At 32.9% G+C, this 14,066-nt stretch overlaps 1 protein-coding gene across 1 annotated transcript; it reads left to right on the top strand.

Moving 5' to 3' along the window:
- Positions 1–5,815: 5,815 nt before the first annotated feature.
- Positions 5,816–13,584, top strand: LOC147069223 (arylphorin subunit beta-like). The gene is made up of 5 exons (XM_085951262.1): positions 5,816–5,932; positions 7,278–7,411; positions 9,379–10,215; positions 11,506–11,663; positions 12,562–13,584. The coding sequence occupies exons 1-5, from the start codon at positions 5,842–5,844 to the stop codon at positions 13,469–13,471; spliced, it is 2,130 nt and encodes a 709-aa protein (XP_085807388.1). The 5' UTR covers positions 5,816–5,841; the 3' UTR covers positions 13,472–13,584.
- Positions 13,585–14,066: the final 482 nt, after the last annotated feature.

Raw genomic sequence — 14,066 nt, 5'->3', positions numbered from 1 at the left:
TTTTCATGAGAAAATAAATGTCGCATAGGACTGATCTTCTGAGCATAATATCTGTACCTCAGAGGCAGACAGATGCAAGTGCCAAATACCCAATTGTTCAGGAAAGCCAAAAAACAAACAAAAACAATTTTTATTTTAAATGAATACTCATAACTTCCACGAAAATATACATAGAATGATCATTATTTTTTTATATTCTAATTCAATTAAAGTACTTCTGGAATATGTAAGAAAGGAATAAATATAATACAATTTTATATCTAAAAAAAATAAAATAAAAAACGTAGTATGGATTTTCATCCTTCTTCCTCTAAAGATATTTTGTTAATGTGGACTTGTATCTTATTTACCTAGCCAAAATAAAACAATTTTTAAGTTAAAAAAACTTATAGGTTTAAATATAACACAGCAAAACACATTTTTTTTTTTATTTTATTATATCATCATCAGCCTGAATCTATTCACTGCTGGATGAAGGCCTCGCTAATCTCCAAGCTGATTATATTTCTCTCGGTCATGTGCATTGCGTTGCCTAGTACTTCCGCAGAACTTTATCATTTCATCGATCCAGCTGCCTCTGGGTATACCTTGCGGACGTTTTGTACTTCTTGAATACCACTGGATGACTAGATTTGTCCAACGATTGTCTCTTCTTTGAGCTATGTGTCTAGCCCATCTCCATTTTAAGCTTTTAATAAACTCTTTTAAATCGCAAACCCTTGTCTAATTCCTTATCCACTTATTCCTCTTTTTGTCCTTTCGCGTTATGCCCAGGATGCACCTCTCCATACCACGTTGTGCTACTCTAAGTTTCTGGATTTCTCTTTGATCTCGTTTTCTGTGATCACGGGAAGCACACACTGGTTGAAAACTTTGCGCTTTAGGCACAGTAGAAGGTAACTTTTGAATACATTATTCAGGCGGCCAAAAACACTTCAGCCTAGCTTTACTCTGCGAACAATTTCATCAAATATACATACATCTATGATAGATAGTTGTTGTGCCAGATAGGTGTAGTTTTTCACCTGTTAGAGCTGAATGGCATTGATGAGGATCTCTTTTTGGCCCGTTAAGCAGTTGACCATAAATTTCTTCTTTGATACATTTATTTTCAAGCCTTCTTTGTTGCTTACTTCAGCGAGTTCCTGCATTCTGCTTTGGAGGTCTTCTGAGTCTTGCAAACTACTATGTATTCTCATCGGCGCAGATGACTTACGTATTCTCCATTTATGGGGACCCTTGTTATTCCAGTCAAGTTGCCTAAATAAGTCTTCAAGGGTTGCTGTAAATAGTTTAGGTGAGATTGTATCACCTTGTTGGACTCCTTTGCTGATAGGAAATGCGCGATGGTTTATGGAGATAATATTTCGCTACTATACATATTATTGAACATATTTATATATCACCCGGAGACTCCTTGATTTCTGAGTGCATCCAGTATTGAAAATTTCTTTATGAAATCGAACGCTTTCTCATAGTTTATAAAACCCATGGATAGGGTAGCTTGTATTCCTGTTACCGCTCTGATTTCTTTGATTACTTGGATATAGTCCATAGTTCTGTATCTTCGGCTGGTTCTCGTTTAGTACATATTGCAGATTATTGGATTTACATCTTTCTGCTTCTAAGGTGAGTATGGCAGTTGCATCTTTATGCTATTCTTTATATCTTTTTTATTATAGCAACTAGGACTTTCATCTCTCTGCCTCTAATAAATAAAGCCTTTAGCATAACAATTCTTAAAAAAAATCATTTTCCCCAAAAACGGAGTTGCATCCGTCTGCCTCTGAGGTACAGATATTATGTCTGCAATCACTGGATCTGAAAAGTGGAAATCATTGTTATATGTCACCGTTTATTATTTTTATTATTAAATTTGTATTACATCAAACAGAAATTAAAAAGCGTATCTCTTTTGGCGTCGTTCTCCGGGAGGTCCCGGATGTCTGCGTCTGCCATATGTTATAAAAATAATATAATATACATTCTTACAGTATTTTGTATTTAACAACTAATTTAAATATAACAGTTATTTCTTGAAAATAGTAATTAGGTTAATAAAAACTATTTTCAAAGAAAATTCTTGAATCAAAAATAATAATTTAATCGAATATAGAATACTTATTATTTCTTGGACAGAACACTGGACAAACCAGCCATTGAATTAGTCAATGACCCCACGTCCGCCCCGCACTACACCCAGTCCTAATCGGCCATTCATGGGACCCTACGTTTGTGTGAAGCATCATTTTTTATGACTGTGAATGTTTCTGGATGAGTTACCCAAAACTGAAGTCACTATTTTATTTTGTATTTTCATATTTCCATATTGTATTACACAGATATTTTAATATTAAAAAAAAAATTACCTCTTATTATTTTTTAAATATCCAAGATAAATATAACCACGAAGCATCCCTGTGCAAAGCCGGGTACTTCAGCTAGTAAATTATAAAAATCATGTGTTTCATAACAAAAAATATACTCTGATCTGGTTTCCCAAACGCGCCAAAAGAAGTATAACTTCAAAAACTTAAAAAGTAATTATAAGTAATCTATTTAAATATATTTAAATCTATTTCACGTTATTAAAAAATACATTACCGTTAGAAAGAAAAATAAACAAAAGTAGTTTCTATTAACAGGAGTCAGAAACTTTGTCGAAATAATTTTATTCGTTATTCATATTTTCTTTTCTTTGCCAATGTTTGCTTCTTCAGTGGAGTATATTATGGATATCATGTGGTGTTTCAAAAATTTCTGTCGCTTTCTTGTCTTTGAATTGTATTTTGACATGTATATATACAATTTTTCACATCATCGCAACACTTACGCTAGGCAAGCGGTCTCAAAGGTTGTCGTCCGATCACCGATATTAAGCAACATAAGACGCGGATACTATTTGGATGGGTAACGGCTTGGGAACATTTATTTTAATTTTTAGTTTTTTAATTTTTGGTTAGTGGGTAAATGCTGAGTACCCCCGCTACATGGAAGTACATCTCCAATTACTCTCAGACATATACATGTTCTAATGTACTTCCGTGTAGCGGAGGTACTCAGCATCAGGCTACTGATGCATTTTTTCTTGTTTTATGTTCTGTTAAATATTTAAAAATACGAAGGAAGAATATATATAATTACCGTCTTCTTCTGCATATTCTCTCAAGGGTTGGAGAATATGGACATCACCCGACGCCTCCAAGAAAACCTGTCACTCTCCAGTCTTCAATCATATATAGCTATTATGGTGCCACTAATCCCGTACCAATTCATTACCTACCTCGCACAATCATCACTGCTAACAGTGACGTCCCTAGATAAAATGCCGCCCCTAGGCAGCGCTAAAATGCCGTCTCATTTTTTTATAAATTATTTTTATCATCCCTTTATGAGTCCAATATCTAAGAAATGTGTTGTATGGATACATTACCAACAAAATATCCAACTACTAGTCGCAAATCTGCAAGTGTTGTCTCTGGTTTCTGGTCATCAAGAACGTTGAACCCGATAAAACCAGTGAGCTGATTTTTTTAATGGAAAGATATTTTCATTATTGCTTAGTTTATGTAGCTATTTATATAGGTATATTCCAAATGATTTTCCTCGATTTGCCACCCTTCGAGTGATAGCCACCCCCGAGCGACGCTCAATCTGCTTACCCCCACGGGACGTCACTGACTGCTTATACTGATGAATGCATTCTAAATATCATAAAACTATAAATTGATATTAGTTAAATGAGACATCTAGTAGTTCCAAAAATTCTAATCAAAATTTAACAAAAAATACATACAAATTCTACACATAGTGTAACTTCACACTCACTCAGTACAGTATATGTCAGATATCTAATGTCAACGTAATATTGTAGAAAGCTGTATATACATCTATTGTGTTTTTTTTTACGTAACTATTACAGTTGAAAATGTTATTTTGTGTTTAAATCCTCATTTAAGTATTTATTGTTATTTTTTAATACAAAAACACACATGTTTGTTTGCAAAATATAACGAAAATGCCGTATTGTAATATTGGATACGTAGATAACTATCTTATTTAAAGATTTATTGGCTAGGTACTTCAACAATGAATTGTTTAATAATGCAACGTAAACGGGTAAGTACTGATTGAATACATGAAGTCATTACCCAAATGGATAAAATGTTATTTAATTTCTATGAAATCGACAGAGTTACATCTTGACATTTGTTATATTTTTAATTCTTTGTTAAAAATTCTATCTTACTCTAACTCATGGACCGGAGGTATAAGCGTGCCGAATGCTTGCTCACTCGCACTTATGGTTGATATTTTTTTTTATGGCTCGATGCCATTCGAAGCTCTGAATACACAATATTTACTTTAAAACTAAAAAAATTACGTGCTTCAGTCAAAGCGGTTTGGCGACAGGTTTCATAGTAGGTACTTCATTCAGGAATTTTGCTGCTTTAGGTTAAGGCTTGAAGGTTAAGTCTCCGTTTACGCGTCCGTAGCACGCAACCGAGTCCGGTCTTCACATTAGATGCAATGAGATCTTAATTAAGTATGGTACCTTTAGCATAATGGTCTATTTGCGTGGGCGTGAAACCCGAGGGATGCAGGTTCGTTTCCTGAGTGGTGTCTTACTTTTTTTTTAAAAAGATTTTTCTATTGGTTATAAAAGGTATGTTTTCAAAAATTATGTATGTTCAATAATCAGAACGTTACATTTTTAAATCTTGTGAATTATTCGTTGAATAAAAAGGTAATTAATCCGATACATAAACAACTAACAAAAACGATGCATAAGTGCAAGTGAGAAAGTATTTGGCACCCTTGTAATCTCTGCGACATGCGATAGAGTAAGATTAAAGGTTTATAGATATGTAAGATAATTTTCTATCGTGTATGGGATAACCTGCGAGCGCGTGTTGCTAAAATTGATATTTTTTGTGTTAAACATAAAGTCAGTGGTAAATATTTTTAGTTAAGTAAGTAGAAAATATGGTTTTGTGTGTTGTATTAAAATGTGGTAGCCGTACTGATAAGCAAGAAGATGGTATTACGTTTCATAGGTAAGTTGATACATGTTCATGATAATTTATTTGTGTATTATTATATATTTTAATATCAAGTGACCTCGTGTTTCTTTAAAATAACTTAAATTATGGATATCTTTACCTTATGGTTACATTTTGACCGCTTAAAAATACTATACACCTAAAGTAAAAAAATAGAAAATGATATTTTAATTCTGAGCGGTGAGCACTTTGGGCGATCATTAGCGAAATGGTCTATGGTCTTAAACATTTGTATACAAATGCGTTCGCTCGCCCACAAACCAAACTCACGGCATGCAGCTTCATTTAGTAATGCAATGGGTGGCGTCTAGTTGTATCTATAGTCTAAGAATTAATCATAAAATATATATTTTTATAAATATTTTGATTTAAATAGTTTTATTTTTACATTTTTGACTACTAAAAATGCCTTAAAAAATCAGTATTCTCTTTCTTATGATAAGTACCGTCGAGTATAGGTACACGCTTTCGCTATTCAAAATAAACTTGTTTCGATAAAACCACCAGTTTGCGATCACTATACATAATATGACCTTATTAGCAACTTTACTTATTATACTGTTTTGTGCAAGGATGAAAATGACATAATATTATTAAGTTGCTATCCAATATTTTCAAAACTGGAGTCCTCACAATACACAACAAGTGAAGTAAATGCTTTTTTTTAATAATCGATTTATTATCCAATCAGTGATAACGAATCTCGTATCATAAGATTTTAGTATAAAAGGCCAGAAAAATCTTGAATTGTCACAGTTGAGTACTGCATACTTCCAACATGAAGTTCTTTGCCGTATTCTTTGTGGTGGCCTTTTTCGGCTATGTGTCGGCAAATAATGTTTTGAAGCCAACGGTAGAATTCAAAATTGGTAAGAAAAATAATTATTTAACTTTTAAAATTGTAGTCTTATTTGTTTTTTGTCGCACACCCATATTTGTATCCACTTATATAATATAAAATGATTGGATTTAACCGTACGCCATTGTACACTTTACTAAACTCATCACTCCAAAGCTGCAATACGACTACTTATTTATCTAATGCGTTATTTTCGAGAAGTTTTACCTTCTAAATTTTGAACTTTTGAGACATCAAGAAGAAAAATTACTGAATTCTTTTTAAAAATGTAGCCTAAAGTCCATTCAACTACCATCAATATTAATTTGGTGCTTTTTTACAACGTTTTTATTAGCTCGTATTCTTGTTTGTCCGGTGGTTGTTTGTCCAGTATAAATCTTGCAATCGATTTTTAACTAACTTCCCGACTAGCTAGACATTTGAAACTTTAAGAATATATCAGAACACGATGCCAATGCATTCTTTTAATACTTTTAGCCATCTTTAAGCAGAATTGAATTCATTTTCAGTTAATTCTGTTTTGTATGGAAAGTTATTTCAGAAAATCCGTAAAAAGTAAAAGACTATTATTTGTTGCTAAGGGGGTGGTCCTAGCAACTAAATTATTAATATATACGTGCGTTACTATGGAAATCAAAATGAAATGTCAAATTGACATTTCAGTATTCTATATATTTGTTTGTTTTTTATTTACATCATATCAAGTACAAGTTTGACAATATAAAGGATAATAATTCAACAATAAATTTAAAACGTTGTACATAAAAAGTTCTTTTTATCTTGTTATTATTTAAACATATTCTAACAGGCAGAAAGTAACAAACTGACTTTCAATTTTACTTAATTATACTTACGTTAATTTAACAATTAACATTGAAATCGATTATTAATCATTAGAATACGAGTATTTTAACAGCAAAACGATTATCTATTATCAATAAATGTTTTTTTATTCAAAAAATAATTTAAAAGATTTAAGAATATAACATTCTTTATTAAACACATTATATAATTGGAAAATACCTCAGAAACAAATTCATTCAAATTCAGTTCAGAATAGTTTATTAAATTATTAGCAAATCAATATAATTTTTTATTATTAGTACTATGATTCGAATCACAAAGGCTGGTAACCAATATTAAAGCATTATAGGTAGGTAGCTAAATTTGATTAAACATCATTTAATACTAATTGTCGACAATTTAGTTTCTTTTGAGATATCGAGAACAACAATCATATTTTCAAATATCAAATAATGAAATTTTCAATATTAATTATCTCAAAAAGTAAATCTATCTGGACTGTTAGTAGACTTTCAATTTCATAATGCTGATTATTTTATTTCTATTTTTAGCCGACAAGAATTTCTTGTTGAAGCAGAAGAAGGTGTACGACTTGTTGAACCATATCACACAACACAACTATATCGATGAGCAGGTGAAGTACGCGCAAGAGTATAACTTCTTAGCCAACAAGGACAATTTTTTGGTACGTTAATTTTATACAAAATTACCTTTTCAAATCTACTAAGGATACACAAGATAACGAAGTAGACGCAAATAATTTGATATACATAAAAATATTTTCATTATCAGAAAAAACGGATATTCAATTTGACTTAGAAAGTGAAACTTCAGGGTGGAATAAACAAAGAGGTTCGTTATTTTTTTTAATGAGATCCTGATTAGAGTTAAGTCATCTATTTACCATTTTGTAACAAAGCGCTAAAAATGTTGGGCATCGTCATGCGTACTTCCCGGGTCTTTTCAGATGTTACGGTATTAAAACTTTTATTTAATTCTTTAGTTCAAAGCAGACTCGAGAGTGGGTCTATTGTTTGGGCACCGCATCAGTTGAAGTATGGCCTTATGGTGGAGAGGGTACAGAAGAAATCCTTGAGACTCCTTTACTTGAGGTTGTACGGATACTATCCGTGGTTTTATTTATCCAACTGACTTTCTCGTAGGCATGCTTACATACTGCAGTCCGCAATTTAGAAGAAATCTTTATTTAGCTACGTAATTTTTCGACTTATGCGAGGTATAAATAAGAACTCTGCCATTCTGGGCAGTGTTGACCTGTGCGTCCCTGATAACTATCTTAGAAATAGAGACCATCAGTTGTTTATTCTCGCAAGGTGCAGAACCAACCTGCCACTGGTAATGCCAATTGGGAGGGCGATAACTATGTTCAACGAAATTGTTTCGGGTGTTGATATATTGTACCTACGTGAGAATGAGTTTAGGTGGATGTTGTTTTATAAATTCTTAAAATATGGTCTGCTTAACTCATCCGGTGTACTTCCTTGTACCTATCTAATTTATCTATAGATCTATCTCTTTTTTTGATGTAATACTGTTATATTTATATATATTTGTTTTTAAATGTCATGTTGTGAACTTCTTAAACTTATTATTTGTAATGTCCACAATATGTTTTTAAAAAAAAATTTAAATCTTCTGTAAAATAAAATTTCTTGAAATATGCCTAGTAATGCGGCGATTTTCTTCGACGCAATCGATTCGTCTAATGATTTAAAAGAGGACCTCGAAACAGTTCAAACTAGTCATACAATTATTAAATCATATCAAAATCTTTAAAAATAATCATATTTTTCACAAATTGAGTATAAAATATTTCCCAAAACATAACAAAATCCCTGCAACTGACAAAACGGTTCACAATATAACCACTCAAACATATAAGTTCTCATGCACAACAAAGTAAACGAATAGGTAGGTACCTAATCAATTTTACTGTATTTCATCACTGGCATAATTATTTTTCGACAGTTAATTATCGTCCGATCTTAAGACGATTATCATAGTCCTCCACAGGGTGGAGGTTAATTTAATAATTATTAAAAGATTAATATAAGTATTAAAAGATTTTTTTACAAGAAATGGTTGTTAGCCACTTGGGACCCTCGACATTATAAGCCAACGCATTAGCCGCTCGACCATGGTGGGCATATTATAAGTTTAAAAAAAATTGTAAAAAAAAATAATATTATTAATTTATTAAAATTTTTCTTTTGTATTTAATCATTGGGTACATCAAACTAGTCAGTTTATGGGTTCCCCACTTCCCTTATATTAAGGAAGACGAGAGACCTCAACAGAACTGTAAAATTCTTCATCAGTATTGGAGCGAGGGGATGAATGGACCCTTACTTAGAAGAGAAGAAGCAATATAACAGTGAATCGAAATCAAAGTTTTGGTATAAAAGAACAACACAAAGAAATGTGCAGTTATACATTATTGTTTGTGACAAAATATTATATTTAAAAATTAATTGTATTCATTCATTATTTTGATACCTTGATAACTTTGATAACTTCCTTGGATAATTAACTGCCTGAATGCGAAATCTTATTATTATCTTATATATCACATTTTTATTGATTTTGCATAAGTAATAATGTTAGAATGATGCTGATGTTTTTTTTTTACAGAAACCTGAAGTTTTCAATGAATTCGCCAAATTGTACAAAAGAGGTTTCTTGCCAAAATACAAGATCTTCTCCCTGAGCTATGACAAGTACAGAGATGAAGCCATTGCTCTGTTCAACCTGTTCTTCTACGCCAAGGACTTCGAAACTTTCCACAAGACCGCATGCTGGGCCCGTGAACACATGAACGAAGGTCTCTTCGTCTACTCATTCACCATTGCAGTTCTCCACCGTACTGACTGCCAAGGAATCCGACTTCCTGAGCCTTATGAAATCTACCCCTTCTATTTCGTCAATTCTGATGTCATGGAAAAGGTAAACCATTTCAAGACCCAGGGAAGCATTCCCAACAATGAAGATGCCCATCTGTACGGAATTGAGTCAGCAGAGAAGAATGTTTTCACAATCTACAATAACTACAGCACTGGTTATGAAGATTATGACGTTGAACAGAAGCTGTCGTACTTCACCGATGATATTGGTCTGAACACATACTATTATTACTTCCACCATGACTATCCATACTGGATGGCTGGTAAGGACTTCGGTTTGGACAAGGATCGACGTGGAGAGCTGTACTACTATGTTCACCAACAGATATTGGCCCGTTATTACCTCGAGAGATTATCCAACGGACTCGGAGCAGTCGATAAATTCTCATGGTACAGACCAATCAAGACCGGTTTCAACCCCAACGTGAAACACCACAACGGATACGCCATGCCGATTAGACCTGAAAACTATGACGCTAACAAAGAAGACAATACTTACTATGTCCAAGAGGTTGATGATTATACAAGACGTATTCGTCAAGTGATCGATCAGGGATTCATTACTTTGGTGAGTATCTCACAAATATTTATTTAACATTCTCGTTACTCTAATGTCATCTTAGATTACCTAGTCCATTAAACTGCAAGTATTTTATGCAATATGCACTTCGTCATCTTCATGTTTCGGCTATTCCTAGAATTATCCATTTCAAATTTTATTATTTCAAAAATCGATTGTACTATCCAGTAAATAGGTACTTATATTTGATAGACTATATCCGTCAGATTTCATTTAACTGTCATAAATTATACATGCACATTGCAAACTGACCATCGCACTTAATTACGAATAAAACACATAGATCTAAAAGTATATGTGATATATAGAGACATACTCAATCTTAAGAAAGAGATATCAAAGGAAAGGGTGAGATCAAGATAGTATTATGAAATACACTTATGTTTTTAATTATTGTTCAAGTTCAAAGTATTATCTCATTCACAATCAACTATTTATGATGAAACCTTATAAGACTAATTTACCCACTAAAATGTTGTCGGTAATAGGTGATATCACCAGAACGGACAAAATTTAATATCTTCCTAAAGAGAAGGTTAATAAAACACTTCTGTCATTTTAATTTATAATTATGCCCAAATATACCATTATTTATGCGCAATATCAAACATGTTTTAATTGAATTAGTTGAATGGGGCATAATTATTTGTTTTCATTGAAATAATAGAATAAATTATTATTCCAGATGGTACTGGTTAGTTTTTAAAAATCGATTAAGCCCTGCCTATTGCAAACCATAATAAATATTAGGTAAAAAATATTCTATTAAATATCTAAACTTATGACATTAAATCATACGAAATTTTAAATATTTTAAAGATAGTAGAATATTTTTTTATGGTATGGTTAGGTTAGATTAGGCAGGGGTTAATCAAATTTAAAAGAAAAATAAAAATTTTAATATTAGTTAAATGAAAAGAAATAAATATGACTAAAAAAGTTTAGTGTACGCTATTTATGTCGAATCTCCACCGCCTACCTCCACTCTTTGCCACTGCGAGACCTCTATATTAAAAATACGCAATACTTAAAATCACATACATGCAATTTCACGTCGTACATACATTCTTTGCGGATTTTATTTATTTGTGCGGTGCCCAGATGACAGTCATCCAGTTGAGTCGAATCGTCGTAGATCCGCTAATAACGCAAATTCACAGGTAGCTAAATACGTAAAATTGACGACCCTCTGCGTTAAAAAAAATGCAAATTGTGTATCTCTTCATACCTCAAAATAAATCAATAAAAAATTAACATTCTGTAATTTTATATTATTAGTACGATGGAACCCTAATAAGCCTTAAGAGCCCCAAAGACATTGAAGCCTTGGGTCGTTTCGTCGAAGGAAATAAGGACTTGGGAGACTACAAGTTCTTCGACTACCTCGCTGTCATGGCTAAATACCTTCTGGGAGCTGGAGTCTCTACACATTATGAGTGAGTATATGATGTATTGTTTAATTTTGAGTAAAAAATGTTTAATATTTCATGGAGTTAAAAAAAACTATGATCTCAATTGTACTTAAACATTTCAAATAATATTATACATATATAATTTGTACATAAAATGCAAGAGACCCTTCACTATAGTGTCAACGCATTCTGCGCTCTAACGTAGAAGACTTGATGACGTAGAAGTTGATCTATACATAATAAAGTTTTCACTAACTAATGGTTGTAAGTTAATCACTGAATAACTCTTACTGTACACATTCCAAATACTATAAATAGCAAACGACCACTGATGTAGATAGTGTTTGTTCCTTTTTAAAATTAAATTAAACCCTAAATCCAAGTCATATTAGATAAAAGTAAAAAAATATTCATTTATTTATTAAATATCTAAGATTATTCCATTAAACCATACACAATTTTAGATATTTTATAAATAGAAGAATATTTTTTATCGTCAATTTGTTTTGCCTAGTATTAACTTCATAACGTATATTTGTCTTACTAAGGTTAAAAATATAAATTAATAATTTAAGAAATAAATATTAGCAATAAAATAAAATATAAAAATATTTGTCGGAAGTTGGATTCGAACCCACGCCAACAGAACTTCAATTCATTCTTTATACAATTACTGCAGCTTTAGACCGCTCAGCCACCGTGCTCGTCGCGATCTTGTGAATAATTGTAATATAATGCGTAATACTTGAATTAGGTGCACAAAATTTTATTTTAATGTCACGGCGAACGGTAAAACATATGCATGTTAATATGAGATATGTTTAGGTATCTCATTTTTGCCATAACGTCCATATCCTAATTTTTGTATATATTTAACAGCATTTTTGGAAATACAACTAAATATGTATTTTATTTTCTACAGAGCCGACTATGTGGCTGGAGCCATGGAACAATTCCAGACCGCCATGCGCGATCCTATGTTCTACCAGTTGTACAATCGCTGCATGAGGTATTTCTACCGTTTCAAGAACAGCCTGCCATCATACACCAAGAACGAGATCTCATACCAGGGAGTCAAGGTTGACAATGTTCGCTTCACTCCAATCGTTACTTACAAGGAAGACTTCGATTATGACATCACTACTGGATCCATCTTGAATAAGGAAGAAATTGACTCCAAGAAAGAGAAATATACCTTCTACGCTCGCCAGGCTCGTCTCAACCACAAGCCTTTCTCAGTGACCTATGATGTCACCTCAGAAAAGGATGCCGATGTCTCGATCAGGCTATTCTTGGGACCAAAATACGACAACTTTGGTCACAAGATCAGCATGAATAACAACAAGTATAACTTCTTTGAACTGGACCATTTCAGATACTTATTGAGAACTGGACAGAACGCTATCACTCGCAAGAACATCGAATTCGGTGGCACTTCTTTCGACAGCACCAAGGCCCGTAATTTGTACCAGACAGTTACAGAAGCGCTTGCCGGTAAAGGTGAATTCCGTCTTGACCAGACCGAAGCTCACAACGGATGGCCACTCAGACTTCTCATGCCTAAGGGCAGAGAGGGAGGTATGAAGTTCCAAGTATACGCTATCGTGACTCCCTTCCAACAACCTAAAGTACCTCGCGGAACTGGTTACCCTTACGTATACGCTTCAGGAGTTGGAAGCGGAGCTCGCTACACAGAAGACTTAGCCTTCGGCTTCCCTCTGGATCGTCCAATTGATGAAAGCAACTTCTTCTACCCGAATATGTTCCTGACCGACGTCACCATCGACCACGTCTGTGACTATAAGGGCAACGTTGTTCCCATCAAATATTAGGAATTTATTTTGAAATAAACTAAAATTACCCCAAGTTCTTCTGATTACTGACCATGCTTTCTTATGATGTTATTATTGACAATACTACTTAATAAAATATTCAATTAAAAACATGTTTAGTATTTTATTTGAATTTAAAAATGAAATAAAACACAGTTTTCAAAAAATGAAAGGCCCTATTTATAGTAGTATTTAAATAAGTCAGTTTGTGCACTAGTTCACCGATTTTCAAATAGATAGGAAAGAAGAAATTAATAATTACAATAATTACTCGTTGCTTCCACAATTTCTGCCAATTTCTATGTAGGCATATACAGTCCATACAACGAACGCCTGGTTTATGACCTATCGCTTTTACATATTCCTGTCGTGTCGAGCATCCTACTTCCACTAAACTTATGCATCTTTTTGACTATCCTTCAGCTGGAAAGACGTAACAATTTTATTTGAACCATCTCCGTAAAAAGAACGTTATGGCGATAACTGTAGTTTTCTGTACTTACCTAAATTAGTTCTAATGCAACGCCATACGTATTTTTGTCTACATACCAGCCATAAAATCATTCAATCTCGAAAAAATACGATACTTACCAGA

Source organism: Rhyacophila brunnea, unplaced genomic scaffold (genome assembly GCF_057557595.1).
Source record: "Rhyacophila brunnea isolate RB1 unplaced genomic scaffold, BYU_Rbru_1.0 scaffold_24, whole genome shotgun sequence".
NCBI classification, from domain to species: Eukaryota; Metazoa; Arthropoda; class Insecta; order Trichoptera; family Rhyacophilidae; genus Rhyacophila; species Rhyacophila brunnea.
Note: the sequence above shows the minus strand (reverse complement) of the source record. Positions and strands in the feature narration are given on the sequence as shown.